Source organism: Cervus canadensis, chromosome 17, assembly GCF_019320065.1.
Source record: "Cervus canadensis isolate Bull #8, Minnesota chromosome 17, ASM1932006v1, whole genome shotgun sequence".
Classification (NCBI taxonomy): Eukaryota; Metazoa; Chordata; class Mammalia; order Artiodactyla; family Cervidae; genus Cervus; species Cervus canadensis.
In genome coordinates this window covers 22,254,542-22,269,840 of record NC_057402.1, presented here as the reverse complement: position 1 = coordinate 22,269,840, position 15,299 = coordinate 22,254,542, and the positions used below count along the sequence as shown (strand labels likewise).

The 15,299-nt window shown below is 52.7% G+C and overlaps 1 protein-coding gene and 1 long non-coding RNA gene across 4 annotated transcripts; one reads left to right on the top strand and one right to left on the bottom strand.

Annotated features, from left to right (window-relative positions):
• Positions 1-1,465: 1,465 nt before the first annotated feature.
• On the bottom strand, positions 1,466-5,873 carry NKX2-1 (NK2 homeobox 1). 2 transcript variants are annotated; one of them, XM_043489983.1, is made up of 4 exons: positions 5,093-5,522; positions 4,512-4,656; positions 4,023-4,408; positions 1,466-3,103 (listed from the first exon to the last, which is right to left on the bottom strand). In XM_043489983.1, exons 3-4 carry the CDS (start codon positions 4,393-4,395, stop codon positions 2,361-2,363), a joined length of 1,116 nt encoding a protein of 371 aa, XP_043345918.1. In that variant the 5' UTR covers positions 4,396-4,408; positions 4,512-4,656; positions 5,093-5,522; the 3' UTR covers positions 1,466-2,360. The 2 variants fall into 2 exon arrangements, with proteins under 2 accessions (XP_043345918.1, XP_043345917.1); XM_043489982.1 differs by lacking the exons at positions 4,512-4,656; positions 5,093-5,522 and adding an exon at positions 5,543-5,873.
• LOC122419803 lies at positions 4,587-14,503 on the top strand. 2 transcript variants are annotated; one of them, XR_006263007.1, is made up of 4 exons: positions 4,799-4,848; positions 9,773-9,844; positions 10,107-10,333; positions 14,208-14,503. It is a non-coding gene; the product is annotated as an uncharacterized LOC122419803 (long non-coding RNA). The 2 variants fall into 2 exon arrangements; XR_006263006.1 differs by lacking the exons at positions 4,799-4,848; positions 9,773-9,844; positions 10,107-10,333 and adding an exon at positions 4,587-4,723.
• The last annotated feature ends 796 nt before the right edge of the window (positions 14,504-15,299 follow it).

The window sequence follows — 15,299 nt, the reverse complement described above, 5'->3', positions numbered from 1 at the left end:
TTTCCAAAATGTGAGGCCTCCTGAGAATTCTCCCAACCAGCACACCCTGTAGATCCAACCAGTCACCCTCTTGAAATCTCTGAGTCTCTTCTAGATACTGAAAACAGTATCTCAGCAGTCAGACACGAGAGAGAAAGCCCTCCTGGTCCACAGTTAGGGCACCACGAGAAAAGAGTCCCCAGAAAGTCAACAGAAAAGACTTCTGGTGCTAGCAAGCGCGCCCCCCCCCCCATTTTCCTTACAAGTTCCTGGGGCTTGAGGGTGGCGATTCAGGAAGACAGAGATGGAATCAGAATGAGCTGAAAAAAAAGAGGAAGAAAAGGTAGAGGCAGGCGAGACAGGAAAAAAGAAAGTTGAAATTCTAGGCGATAAATGAGTACGTGCCAAATAGGATCACACACCCCCCCCCCCCAATCAAATACTTTCAGACCTAGAGAAAAGTGCTGGGAGGGGCTCTGTCCACAGTGCACTCAGTCACTTTTCCTGTAGGTACATCAGAGATGACACAGAAGGAGCAACAGATTACCTAGGGACTACGACTTCTGTCTACACCTCTCTTTCTTCTTCCCCTCCCCAGAGCAACTAAGAGTTCCCCAACAGCTACATCAGGGTACCAAAGAGACTGAGAAATTAGAGGTAGCAAGAGAGGTCAAAGATTTTTTTTTCCTTCCCAGGGGTGGATGTTGAGAGGGGATGTGATGGGGGAGAAGTGGAGAGTTGGGAATAGGAGAAAGATTCCTTGCTACACAGGTTTAGGAGGCCAGGAGCCCAGAGATGAAAATCTTGGAACAAAGAGCAGAAAGCCCTGCAAGGGGTGTTCCCAAGGCCAGCAGCCCAGTCAGACACCTTCCCGGGCCACAAAAGCTACGAGAAGCCGCTGCGCAGCCTGTGTGGGGGAATAACTGTTTTAGAGCAGAGACGAAACCCACGACTTCCCCACTTTCTCAAAAACAATCTCCCACCACATCCTAGTCCCAAGGAGGCTCTGCCAAGGATTAGAAATAAAGAATTAATGTTGAAACCTACAGGGACGATCCGTCTATAAAAATAATTGTTTATTCAGGATTCTTTAAAAATGGAATGTCCAAGGTCAACTGTTTTAAAAGGTTGGCTCAGCTGTATAAGACCACAGTAGATACTTCTGTGGTTTTAAGACACAGAAGTCTGGCTTTGAAAACTAGTCCTTTGGTGTCTTTCTCTTTCTTTTTCCTCCTGGTGGAAGTAGTTTAGCTTTTCTACTCTCTATTGCCGAATCCCAAGACTGCTCAAGGTTTGGTTCGACTTAATTCAGAAGCAGAACAAAACTCTCTCTTCCCGTGGGGCAAAGACTCTGGTCTCAGCCTCCTTCACTGGTTCAGGATCCTTTGAGCCCCCACACAATTCGAATCCTGTCAGGCCAATGCTGAGCCACTCCCCCTACTACCAAAAAATGCCATTTAAAGCCAAATCAAAACCAAACAAAAGATGGGGTTTTTAATCAGAAAAAGAATCCTTTTAATTTGTATAATTTATTAGAAGCCTCTTAGGAACTATATTTAAGCCAGATATCTACATAAGTTACAACAGAAAAAGACTGACGCTGCAAATACCAAACTGCCAAATAATATACACAGATTTGTCTTGGCCCATAAAAAATATGATGGGCTGGGGATGGGGACGGGGACTGGTTTTCTTGTTTTTGCTTTTTACAACAAAATGTACAGATTACTAAAAACTAAGTGTTTAGTCCAACTTTTGACAGCGTTTTACAACTACAAGTTCACATCAAACATAAAACGATTTTAACCAGGGCCGGTCTCAGCTGAGCCTGGGTGGCCAGAGGGGGCAGGAGGGGGCATTTCCTTTGTGTCAGTGGCAAGTGGGTTCCGTCTTTTCCTTTCCCCAGCCCCCTGTCGCCCCTTCAAAGAAATCCCGGTATTTACAAGCGAGTCCACTTTCCTGGCACGGTGTACCCAGAGTGAAGATTTCGATCTTAAGTGTCCAGAGCCATGTCAGCGTAGAGCCGTCTCCAAACTACATCCCGCCCGAGCGTGGGAAACCCATTTGAATCACCCCAAAGACACCCCCAAAGCGGTTCTTGTTATGTCCTTCTCTGTTTAAAGACTCCTTAGAAGAATTGGATTCGCTTGGTTGTTTTATTTTCTTAAAAAAAAAAAAATCCTGCACATTTTAGAAAAAAAAAAGGAAAGAAAAGAAAGACGTCCAGCAGTTTGGTCTTTGTGTTTTTTCCCTTGGTCTCAACGGGACAGGTTCTTAAGAAAAGTCGAAGCGCGGGGTATAGCGGCTGGTTGGTGGTGTGTGACCGGGCAGGAGGGGAAGCGATGAGGCAGAGCGCTGGGCTAGGCCGGCCCGGCGTGCTCTCACCAGGTCCGACCGTATAGCAAGGTGGAGCACGACATGGTGCCGTAGTCCGAGCCCGAGGAGTTCAGGTGGGGCAGACTGGAGACCTGGCCCTGCAGCGCCGCGGGGCTGGCGGCGTGGTGCGCCAGGTCCGGAGACTGGCCCGCGCTGCCCGGCTGGTGGCCCGGGTGGGCACCCAGGCCGGGGCCACCGCTGCCCACTGAGATGGCTGCCGCGGCCGCCTGAGCGGCCTGCGCCTGCTGCTGCGCCTGCTGCTGCGCGTGGCCTTGCAGGCTGGCGGCGCCCGGCGCGGGGGCGCCCGCCTGGCAGGGTTTGCCGTCTTTCACCAGGACCGGCACGGCCACGCGGCGCGGGGACTGCTGCTGCGCTTGCTGCTGCTGCTGCTGCTGGCACCCCGCGCCCCCGCCGCCGCCGCCGCTGTCCTGCTGCAGTTGCTGCTGGGCCGCCTTGTCCTTGGCTTGGCGCTTCATCTTGTAGCGGTGGTTCTGGAACCAGATCTTGACCTGCGTGGGCGTCAGGTGGATCATGCTGGCCAGGTGCTCGCGCTCCGGCGCGGACAGGTACTTCTGTTGCTTGAAGCGTCGCTCCAGCTCATACACCTGCGCCTGGGAGAAGAGCACCCGGCGCTTCCGGCGCGGTGCGCTTGGCAGCGGGGCCATGTTCTTGCTCACGTCCCCCAGAGAGCCCAGGCCGCCCATGCCGCTCATGTTCATGCCGCTCGCCGGGCCCATGAAGCGGGAGACTGTAAGCGACAAACGCATAGCGTCGGCAGGGGCCGGGCCGGGCCAGACCCCCTCTGCCGCCTGCGCCCTTGGCCAGCCCGGCCCGCCCCGACGGTGCCCTTCTCACCTAGGTCGCCTCCACCCTGAGAGGCCCAGCCGCGGCGGTCGCCGGCGCCTGCCTCGAGGCCGCGCCGTCGAGGAGGTTTACTGGAGAGCTCCCCGCCTCAACCCCGGCTACCTCCCTCAGTCTCGGTGCTTTACCCAAAAAAGCAGAGCGGAGAAAGCCTTCCCCGTTCCTTTCCGGATTCGTGGGGTTAGCCGGCAGCAAACTGGGCTCAGGTCCGGAGCTGGGGTCTAACGGTAGACCCCCAGCTTGGGGAGCTTGGGAGAGGGAGGTGTTCACTTTTGAAAGCTTGAGACCCCAGACTCTTTATGCCTTGGCCACTGTTTCCTGTCAGCCCGGTGAGGGCACTGGCTCTGCCCATTTAGAATCCCGCCTGGAGCCGCGCGCCCTCCCACCTGCCTAGCCTGGAGAGTGGGCCAGGCCCAGGGCCTGAGCGCGTCCCAGCAGGGCACCCTCCCTCCCGGCCAGGCCGCGCCTCTCCAAGCTCTGCTCATCCCGGTTCTCTTAGCTGGGGGGGACGCCTGTCTCCGCGCTCTCCCTCGTCGGAGCAGAGCGGCCAGTTGGCCGCATCTGGCAAACGCCAAATACCAGCTCCTGCCCTCAGGACCCCAGGGCTACCGAGTCCCTCTTCTTGGACCCCTCAGCTCAACCAGGGCAGACTCCCCAGCTCCTACACCCGACTCCTTGGCGCCACTGCCCGGCCGCCCACCCCTGATGCCCAGCGCGCAGCCGGCAGGCGCCGCGCCTTCCCGGCAGGTCTTCCCCGCGCCTCCTGCGCTCAACCCGCGGCCCCGCAGTGGGGCGGCCTCACTTACTGGCGGGGAAGCGCGGGTCTGGGTTGGCGCCGTACCATCCGGGGCCCGAGGCGCTGTTCCGCATGGTGTCCTGGTACGGCGGCAGCTCGCTCATGTTGCCCAGGTTGCCGTTGCAGTAGCCCCCCACGGCGGAGTGCGAGAGCTGGGGCACCCCCGCCGCCGTCATGTGGTAGGCGGCGGTGACTGCGCCGTGGTGCCCCACGGCGTGCTGCTGCATGGCCGCGGCCGGCGGTGCCGCCTGGCCCTGCCTGTAAGCCGCCAGCGGAGCCCCGAGGCCGCCGCCCTCCATGCCCACTTTCTTGTAGCTTTCCTCCAGGGGACTCAAGATGTCAGACACTGAGAACGGAGTCGTGTGCTTTGGACTCATCGACATGATTCGGCGGCGGCTGGAGGAGGAAGGAAGAGGAGGAAAAAAAAGGGAGAGGGGGAAGGCGAAGCCTCGCTGCTTTTTTTTTTTTTTTCTCCCTTTGCCAAATATTCTGGTGTTACCTTAACGCCGATCTTGTTGGATGTACACGTAACCGAGTGGACCGAGTCCGCCTTAATTGGCTTGAGTGGAGGCTCGGGGGCTGCCTCGCGTTTGTTTTAGCCCGGCGCCAGGTTTTAGGCAGCCACCAGAGGCGGGGCGTAAGCGCTAAAGCAACAAGACAATAGAAGCCTACATCTTGCCCGAGATAATTAGCTTACATGCTGATGACAAGGTAAACACCTTTAAGTTTCACTTGTCAGGATTTTTAGGTCTCAAAGAGGGAGAGAGAGAGACAGAGAGGCAGAGACGCGACCCAAAGCATTTCTCCCCCGGACCCCCTACCCTCATTTTTGTGGGGTACGCTGGCGCGCGGGAGGGGGGGTGCGGAGGGGGGGAGGAAAAGGAGGAGGGAACCGAGAGAGGGGAGGGCGAGAGGTGGGATGGGGAGTAGCCGAGGAGGAGGAGGGCTGCTGGGGAGGAAGGAAGGTGAATGCTGCTTTGCAACCAACTTGCGGAGTTACAAAGTGAACCACTTTCCCATTCGGTCGGGGCTCCCGGGGCGGGGACAGGGAATGGGCCGAGGACGGGGTGGGGGTTTCACCTGAGCCTGCCGGGGCCGCTCCTCCCTCCCGCCGCGGCCTCCCAGCCCCGCGCCTTCCCACTGCCTCCGGACCACATCTGGCTTCGCGGCGCCGAGCCCCAGTCGCCACCAAGGAAGCTCGGGAGTCAGGGGCCGCACCCCGGGGCCGCACTGTTGGTCTGCTTGTCTGTCAGTCTGTCTGCCTCTTCTGCCGCCGTCAGAAGGACACCTCTGCTCCCCGCCCCCTTTCCCCCCTACCCGAGAGAGAATCCCAGCGGGCGGAGGGGGCGCTGAGCTAGGGGGGGATCGGCTGCCGCCGAGAGGCTGTCCCAGATCCCCGCGCCCCCCCTTCTCCCCAGCTCAGGGTCTTCTCAGAGGCCCAGGGCCTTCGGCCTCATGCCCACCCCGCCCCCTCAGCCCCCACGCGGCTATGCTTCCCCACCCCCACCCCCAGCTAAGGCAAGGACCCACCACTGGCCGCCCGAGCTGAGAAGCTGCGGGAATTCATGCGAAGGGACATCGCTGAAGTTGCTCCACCTCGAACAAACCTGGTGTCCCCGACCCTCGCCCATCGCCCAGACACGGGCAGGTCTGGGACGGGAGCTGACTTTCCGAGGACATCACAGCCCCGCACCCCAGCCCGGGGTCACATAGTTTTCCCCCCTCAGATGCTTCAGGGAGGCCTCGGGGAGGGAGCGGCGTGAGAGTCAGCTCGCCTGTTGCCGGCTGGGACGGAGCCTGAACCCGGCTGGACGAGCCGGCCGGGAGGGGGCGAATCCCCAGGCGTGAGCAGCCCCGCGGGCGGGAGGCAGGGCTGAGGCTTCCCTCCACCCGGAGCTCAGTCATGCAAAAGTGCACTTGCTTCCCGGGAATAACCAAATATCTTTGTTTAAAGTGGCGGCGTAAATGGCCAGTCGCTTTGTGGCCACGCTGGATATTAGTAGATGAGGATCATTCTGTTTCAATTGGGCGCCTCTCAGCCGGCTAGCAAGAAACTGCTTAGGAGGAAGTGGGTTTCCTCTCTGCGCGTTCCCAGGCTTCAAGTGTGAACCCCGCGCCTTGAGGGTCCTTGGGCGCCTGGAGAGGAGGAGCTGTAGGCTGCGCTTTCCGAGCGGGCGGGCGGGCCGGAGGCATCCGCCGCGAGGCTCCGGCCAGGCCCTGGCCTCCAGCGGAGTGGACCACGGAGCCAAGCCCTCCGCCGAGCAGATCCTGAGACCCGCTCCGACTTTTCCTCTTGGATTTTAAACGTTTTGTTTTTACTCTTTTCTTTTCTCTTTGGCTGTTTCAGCCTCCTTCGCGCTAGGGGTTGGGAGGGCGGAGCGCTCCCTGGTCGGGCAGGGGCCGCCAAGACACTGCGGGGGCCGGTTAAGGAGGCTTCTCGATTTGGGTTTCTGTTTTCATATTTTCTTTCCCTTCCTTGTAGAGGAGCTCCTGATGATGAAAAGGCGCTTTTGAACGATTTAATTCAGCAGGTTAGATGCCTTTTCCATTAATAGTGATTATACTAAGGAAACTTGTTTATTGGCTCATTTCAAGATTTCAATCTTCCCCTTGAGAACTGCACTCCCTCAATACAAAGCCAATTTACATGCTCATTGTTTCCTTGCCACCTATATTCCTTAAGAGGGGAGAGAAAGCTCAGGGCACCCCATCTCCTGCCTACAGCACAGGGCCATGTTTCCCAGCCCCCTTGGCCACTTTGGGGCAGGCAAGCAGGAATCTGAGGGTCCAGACAGCACTCCTCAGTTGTGCTTCGAAAGTCGGGTGCCAGGTCAGCTCATTGCGCTCCCCTCCAAGAGACTTCTCTGGGGGGCGCTCTCAAGAAGGACTCAGACTCCCATCGAGGGCGCCTTGGCCAAAGTGATGCCTACTTAGGCGAGGAGGGAAGAGGATGACTCTGGGTCCAAGTGAAAGGACAGAGGAAAACACTGTAGGGAGCAGACAAAACTGAATATAGGTCTTGTGTGCAGGCCAGACCCCAGCCCTGGGCCTGCGCCTCAACTAGGGTCTTTATGCCAAGGTGGGATGGGTCTCCGAGTCTCGAGTCTTCTCTCCTCCCTCTCCATTATTTTATATTATTACTAAATGTAAGAAACACTAGGTGTAGAACGTTGTAGTCTCTCCCGGTTTCAATGCCATTTAGAAATGGAGGTCATTCTTCACCAGGTTTTTGTAAGATCCAGGTAAGATAGGGCACATGAAAGTACTAGCTGGGTGAATCTTCCGCAGTCCTTGAGCCATGCCTCCTCCGCATTCGTAGCCTCGCAGCTTTCAGCTCCGAGGCAGGCACGTGGCTGACAGCTCCCCGCCCCCACCTCAAGCTTACTGTGGGGAAAGCTACCTTGTAGGTAGCTGGCAGGCGTTGGGTTAGGGCACTGAGCGGGAGCGGGGGCTCGAGGGAGGGAGTGGAGGGTAAGGGTCCCTGCTCCCCCCTCCTCCCCGCCGCAGCCGAGATTGTGCTGCGCGCGCTAGCACCAGATCTCGTCTGGACTTGGCCTGGGCCATCGCAGCATCTTGAGGCACCTGCCTCTTCTGCCCCTACACACACACACACACACAGCTCCGCACCTTTCAGATGCGCTTCGCTGCCAATAATAAGCCGTCTTGTGGGGAAAAGGCGGATATCCTTATCTCCGTGCTGGTCCAAGTGAAAGAGAGTCCCTCACCTGGCCCCAACGCCTCTTTCTGACCAGAGGGTTCTCTTTTAGCCGGCCTCCCCACTCCCCCGACTCATCTCAAACCGGGCAGACCGCAGTTACGCCAGCAGTTTGTTTAGGGGATACTTGGGAACCCGAGTTCACCATGTAGGGCCCGCGCATCTTCCCTTATCTTTCAGCCAAGGTGGGGCGGTGGGGCAGGCTCAGAGCAAGGCGGATCTCAGGCCTCTCAAGTTTTCCCTGGGGCGGCCGCCGGTATCCGCCTCAATCTTCACCACGCTCTGCTTTGCGGCCTGCGGCTCAGACCGGGATCTAGGAGCTCTGTGGGTGCAGGCCCAGGCCGGGCCGGGGACTCGCGAAATCGCCTTCGGTCTTTGCTCACCACCCGCCCGGCCGAAGAGAAACGCCCTTCTTTCCCTCGTGTACCAGTTCTTTGAGAAGTTAGGACAGAGGGCTCATACAGAAGGCTAACACCGGCTCTACAGCTCTCACCAGGTTGGGGATGATGAAATAGGAACGCCTATTTTCTCCCCTCCCCCAGTTTTCTAATTTCCTTCATGGTCCTTCCGGCTTTGCTTAGGGCAGAAAGCGACCCTCTTTCTTGGTCGGGCTTATTCCGGATTATTTCGCCCGGAGTTACTGCAATTTGTGATTCATTCAACAAATAAATAGTGGGCTCTGTCCCAGGCTCCCTGCTACTTTGGAAAATTCAGCCTTAAATCAGCTAGATGCGGTTCCTACCTACACGAGCTTACAAATTAACAAATCCCTCAAATAATATGTAGCTCCTTTGTGACAAATACTACTTCTGGCTTCCACTGAGATAGACAGGGTTGTAAGGAAGGTTTGTGTGCGTGTGTCTGCACCATTTCCCGATCTTGAAGCGCTCAGGGGCGTGGGCAAAGCTCTGGAATATAAACTCAGAAGTCCTGGTTCCAGCCCGTTTTGCCACTTTCCAGCCAGGTGGTATGGCTCTTGTGGACGTCTGGAGCCTTAACCCTCAAGGCCAAAATATGCTAGGGTGTTGTTTGCAGCTCCCCCTCCCCCAAGGGCAAGTCCTTGCTTTATTTATCCTCCAATCCTTCAGTGCCTCAAAAAATGTTGAATTAAGGAAATAAAGCATTTTAGCACCTGGTTCCTGGGCTGCAAAAATGGTCATAACCTGTCCGATGTAGCTCTCAGGTTGTGCTAGGCATGCACGTGAGTCTGTGAACTGTAAAACTCGCTAGCACACGGAAGGGGTTATTACTTCTGGTTCTAAGCCTTGGGTTTCTAGGAACAGTCTCTTGGCATGAAGCTCTCGACCCCTCGTCTGCTCCCGAGCCCAGACCCGAGGCGGGCGAGTCTTCCTTAGCCAGGCGCAGACTCCCGAGCCAGGCTGACCTGGGTTCCGGGTGCCGTCGAGGCAACCCCGCCCAGGGAGCAGAAAGGAGGAACGCAGCCGAGCGCTGGGGGTCGCTGGTCTCCAACTCGGAGGTGCGAGGAACCGAGGGAGGATCGGGAGCCCCCTGGGGCGGGGGGCGGGGGGGGTCTTCCTCTCCCTGAGGGATCTCACAGGGCCCCTCAGCCCCCTTTCCCCAGGCACCACAATCGAGAACCTCTGGAGAATCTGCGCAAAGCCCCAGGGCGCGGCAGTCTGGCGGCTTTCCGCAGGAGGATTTCGCAGACGTGGGGAGAAGGAGAAATCTGGAGATTTCTCTATTGCTCTCCATCTCTCCTTGACCATCTAGGGTCTTTGAGGGGAGCCTTCCTACTCTCTTCAACCGTGGCCTTTGGGCAGGTCGTGAGGGCAGGAGAGAGGAGGTGGATGACCCTTGGACGTCCCGGCGAGGTTCCCGTGCAGCCCTTCCCTGCACACCACTTGGCCTTCTGGGGTGGGAATGGGGGGCGAGTTTGCGCCTGTGAAGGCCAGCACCTGCCAGGAGACGAGGAGACTCCCACCCTCAGGTCTTTGGTGTCAGAGAAACCTCTCCTGTCAGGTCTGGCCCTCCTGAAGTCGACACCAGTGGTCTTGAAACCCTCCTATGTTCCTATTCAATCCTAGATTCAACTTACGTCAGGGCCCCTAACCTCTCCACTAACTCCGGGGGCGCCCCCTGGCGGGAAGGAGTCTGGGGTAAGGAGAGAATTTGGGGTCTGGTTTACAAAGCGTGGGATGGGGGAGGGGGGGCGGTCCCAGCGCTAGCAGCACCCTTTGAACGGAGGATAACCGAGATGCTGTAGGTGGGATGTGGGGGGCGCGGGCCTGCAGCTGCTTGGACACTCCGCAAAGTCGATGCAGGGCGCGGAGGAGTGCACTCAGGAGTGAACCTGAGCTCCACATCGAAGCGGCTTCCGTTTCTTCCCATTTCTTCCCATTTCTTCGTTACTCTTTAAAGGCCTCTGAACAGGCGAGAGAGAGGATGGTGGTGATCCCACTACATTCTGGACCGACACGGGAAGCCCCCTACTAAGCTTCCCTTAAAAGGGAGAGGGACACTCGCGGACTCGCTCTGGGGCGCGGGCAGCTCGAAGGAAAGTTTTGCAGTTGCTGCGGAGACTTGAGACCAGAAAGACATTTGGGAAGGATCCTCGTGGCGGCACCGCTGATTCGCCCCCAGGCTCGGTATGCAGCCGCAGTCAGCTTTAGATGGCCGAAACCCGCAGCCTTTTCCACCTTCTGTCTCCCAAACAAACCGCAGCCCCAGCGGTGTGCTCCCGTGGGCTTTGGGCTTTCGCGTTTCCCGCGGAGTCACCAGTAGCGCTGGGGTTCCTTTCTCTGGTCCTTTCTCCTCTCCAACTTCCCACCATTTCCCCGCCCCCAACACTTGGCTCAGGCAGTTTCGGGGAGCCGAAGCACCAACCCCAGGCGCTCTCGGGGAGACGTCTGCATCCCGGGGTTTTTCCGGGACCTGACCACGCGGGCTTCCCCTTCGCGCCCCAGGACTCTAGGTCTGTCTCTGACGGTAGCAAACCGAGACGATCCGCAGCGCCCTCTTCCGTCCATCGGGAGAACTGTATCCTCAGGGCTGTCCTGGGGACGCTTTGTCACTGGGGATGCTTTGTTACTGTGGATAGTTCCGCCCAACAAGACTGACTGGTCGTGTCCAGAGACTGATAGTGGTTCGTCCGCTACGAATTTGTCTACCTTACTATTCACAGTATTATCTATCTGACCATATGTCTGGTTGCCAAAGCCGTTGCAATGTAGGTTAAAAACGACCCTTGGAATCACCCAGCCTCAATGCACCCAGTGCTTGAAAGGATCATGGAAGGCGCTTTGATACAAAAAGCCCTCCTCTTGTTAAGTTTTGCCTGGGAAGCTCGTTATGAAAACTCCCCCTCCATGCACGACGGCAGCTGGACACATATTTGGTGGCCAGTGAAGAGGCTTGAAGTTTCTGCATGTCTGAAACCTGTAGAAAGCAGTGGTCCTACTAACTGTTGCAGCTTAATATGCTGCAACAGGTGCTTAGGGCCTAAAAAATACTGGAGCAAGAATACCCTATACTAGGGTGGGCGCTTCCCCTCCCCAACCTTCTAATCTCTGACACAAACAGCTAGCCAGGCTTTCTCCCCTATTATTCTCCTCTCCTTGGACTCTTGTTAAGACTGGATCCTCTCCATCACTCCCTATGTACCTAAATTACTCTGCTTTCATTTTTTCCATTTATCCAGAGTATCATTATTCACACCTCTGTAACTCAGTCCTGCCCTTCTTTTTATTAATAAAAAGCCCAATTGCCTACTGGCTAAAGCCAGATACACAGTAGGAGCTCAACATCCTGGTAGACTAAACGGATGAACCTTTATTGCACTTCTCTGTTACACTAAGACAATTTACCCTAGTTGAATGATTTCATAATTGTTTCATATGCATTTGTATTCTCTTTTTCAGCCAGACTGTAGGGTCTTTGATTTTAAAAGGGCCATGCCAGACACTTAACATGTCCCCAGAAATATGTCCCATGTGCTGCAGCATTTGTTACTGTTAACTCTCTTCAAAATTATCTCATTGGCTTTAGAGTCACCACTCAGTCATTGTTATCGTCCTCTGTCTCTGGCCATTCCCTCTCCCTTGTTGGACTTTCTGCTCATACTGTATACCCATCTCATGGTTTCAACTGCCACCGATTGCTGACGGTTCCCAAATATGTACATGCTACGTGCTAAGTTGCCTCAGTTATGTCCTACTGTTTGTGACCCAATGGACTGTAGCCCACCAGACTCTGTCCATGGGGCTCTCCAGGCAAGAATACTGGAGTGGGTTTCTGTACCCTCCTCCAGAGGATCTTCCCAACCCAGGGATCGAGCCCATGTCTCTTAGGTCTCCTGCATTGACAGGTGGATTCTTTACCACTGGCTCCACCTGAGAAGCCCATCCTTAATATGTACCTCTAGCCAATCTCTCTCCAGAGCTTCAGGCCTATATCTTAAATGGTTTATGTCCTCATGTGAATACATATCTCAGTCTGAACTCATAACTGTGCCAACTTGCTTCACATTCTGCATTCTTGGTTTAGGTGAGCAGTATGAACATATCTGCACCGCCCCCCCCTCCAAGCTCACAAACCCCCGAAAGCTTGTGTTAGTCTTCTTGGGCTGCCATAACAAATACCATAGACTGACTGGCTTCAATAACAGAAATTAATTTCCTCACAGTTCTGGAAGCTGGAAAGTTCAAGATCAAGGTTCTGCAGAGTTCACTTTCAGGGGAAGACTCTTCCTGGCTTACATCCAGTTCCTTCCCACCAGGTCCTCACATGGTGGAGAGAGATTTCCATTTACTCCTCATCTTAGAAGGCTATAGTTCTATGGGGTCAGGGTCCCACCTTAGTTAACATATTTAACATTAATTACCTCCTAAATACCCTATCTCTAGATGTAGTCACATCAAAGGTCAGTGCTTCAACATGTGAATTTAGAGGAACAAAATTCAGTCTAAAGCAGCTTCCAAGCCAGATATCCGACTATGTACCTTTTCCTCTTCCTTATCCACTTGGTCCTAAAGCTACATCAATTCCATATCTGAATTGTCTCTCAGATCCAGCCCCACTTCTTCATTACCAGTTCTTCTCTTTTACTGCCTTCCTCAACAGGGTCCATCATCTGCTGCCAAATCACTGAGCTCTTGTCTCTACCATCAGGCTCCCTCTAGTCTGCTTAAGCCCTCTCTGCTACTCATGGGCTTCCCAGGTGCTGCCAGTGGTAACGAACCAACAGGCCAATGCAGGAGACATGAGATATGGGTTCCATCCCTGGGTTGGGAAGCTCCCCTGGAGAAGGGCACAGCAACCCACTCCAGTATTCTTGTTTGGAGAATCCCATGAACAGAAGAGCCTGGTGGGCTGTAGTCTGTATGGTCACAAAGAGTTGTTCACGACTGAAGTGACTTAGCGCAGCACTGCACCAGAGCCTACTCCACAAACCTGTCCATAGGACAGAGGCCAGCCTCGGTCTCCAGACTAATTTCTTCCTGCCTACTACCTGCCCCTTTACATTCTACTATCTCTAAACTTTTCACAGTCTTATTCATTTTATATAGCTTTATGAGGTATAACATACAATAAACTGCACATGTGTACAGTGTAAAATTAGATGTTTTGATGTAGGTATACACCTATGGAACCATGATGACAAGATAATAAACATGTATAACACCCCCCAAAGTTTCTCATGACTCTTAGAGTAAGCCTTCTCTTTTATTCCTCCCTGTTCTCATATTGATGACTAGGCAAGCAGACTAGTGGCTTTCTGTCCCTATAGGTTAGTTATCATTCTCTAGAATTATATATAAATGGAACCAAACAGTATGCAGTCTCTTTTATCTGGCTTTTTTCACTTAGTGTAATTATTTTGAGATTCATCAATGTTGCTATATGCATCTATAGGTTGGTTTATTATTACTGCTATTGTTGTTGTTATCATTGCTGAGTAATAATCATATCGATATATGTGCTTTATCTGTTCACCTATGGATGGACATTTGGGTTATTTCCAATTTGGGGCTATTACAAAAAAGATATTAAAAACATTTATGTTACACATGATGTTTTCATTTGTCTTAGGTAAATACATAGGAGTGGAATAGCTGGGTGAGATGTCAAAATGACATCTTTTGTCACTGAGCATGATGTTAACCATAGGTTGTATGTAGATGCCATTTAACAGTTTAAAGGAGTTCTTTTCTGTTCCTATTTGCTGGAGAGTTTATGTCAGGAATGGATGCTGGATTTTGTCCAGTGCTTTTACTGTATCTCTTGAGATAAGACCATTTGACTTTTCACTTTTGGTCTGTTAATCTGTTGCATTACATTAATTGATCTTTGAATGTTAAACCAATCTTGCCTTTCTGTGATAAATTCTACTTGGTCATCATTTGTTACCCATTTTATATGTTGCTATATTTAATTTGTTAAATGTTACTTAAGAACTTTTGTATCTATGTTCATGAGCACATTAATCTATAGTTTTCTTGTAATAGTTTTGTCTATTTTTAGTTTCAGAGGCTGGCTATACAGAACAAGTTGAAAAATACTCCTTCATCTTCAGTTTTCCAGAAGAATTTGTGAAGAACTTGTATGTCATCCTCAAATGCTTGAATGTTTGGTAGACATCACCAGTGAAGTCATCTGGCCTGAACTTCCTTTGTGGAAAGATTATACATGTGTATTATGAAAACAGATATTCGAATTACCTATTTCTTCCTGAATGATCTTTGTTTGGTAGTTTGTGTCTTTCAGTGAATGTATCCATTTCATATAAGTTGCTTAAGTAAAATTATTCATATAAGCTATTTCCTTATTGTTCTTTTAATATCTGTAGGGTTTATAGTTATGTCATCTCCTCTTTTATTGTTATTGGTAACTTGTGTCTTCCCTCCATCTCTCTTTTTTGAAGAGTCTATCAATTTTACTGATCTCAAAGACTCCACTCTTGGGTTCATTGATTTCCTTATACTGATTTTGTGTTTCCCATTTCAATGATTTATTCTCATATTTTATTATTTCTTTATTCTGCTAACAGTATGCTTTCAGTTTCTTAACATGGAAAATGAGGTCACTGTGATCACTCACCTAGAGCCAGACATCCTGGAATGTGAAGTCAAGTGGGCTTTAGGCAGCATCACTACGAACAAAGCTAGTGGAGGTGATGGAATTCCAGTTGAGCTATTTCAAATCCTGAAAGATGACACTGTCAAAGTGCTGCACTCAATTTGTCAACAAATTTGGAAAACCCAGCAGTGGCCACAGGACTGGAAAAGGTCAGTTTTCATTCCAATCCCAAAGAAAGGCAATCCCAAGAAGGCTCAAACTACTGTACAATTGCACTCATCTCACACGCTAGTAAAGTAATGCTCAAAATTCTCCAAGCCAGGCTTCAGCAATTCGTGAACCGTGAACTTCCAGATGTTCAAGCTGGTTTTAGAAAAGGCAGAGGAACCAGAGATCAAATTGCCAACATCTGCTGGATCATCGAAAAAGCAAGAGAGTTCCAGAAAAACATCTATTTCTGCTTTATTGACTATGCCAAAGCCTTTGGCTGTGTGGATCACAATAAACTGTGGAAAATTCTGAAAAGAGGTGGGAATA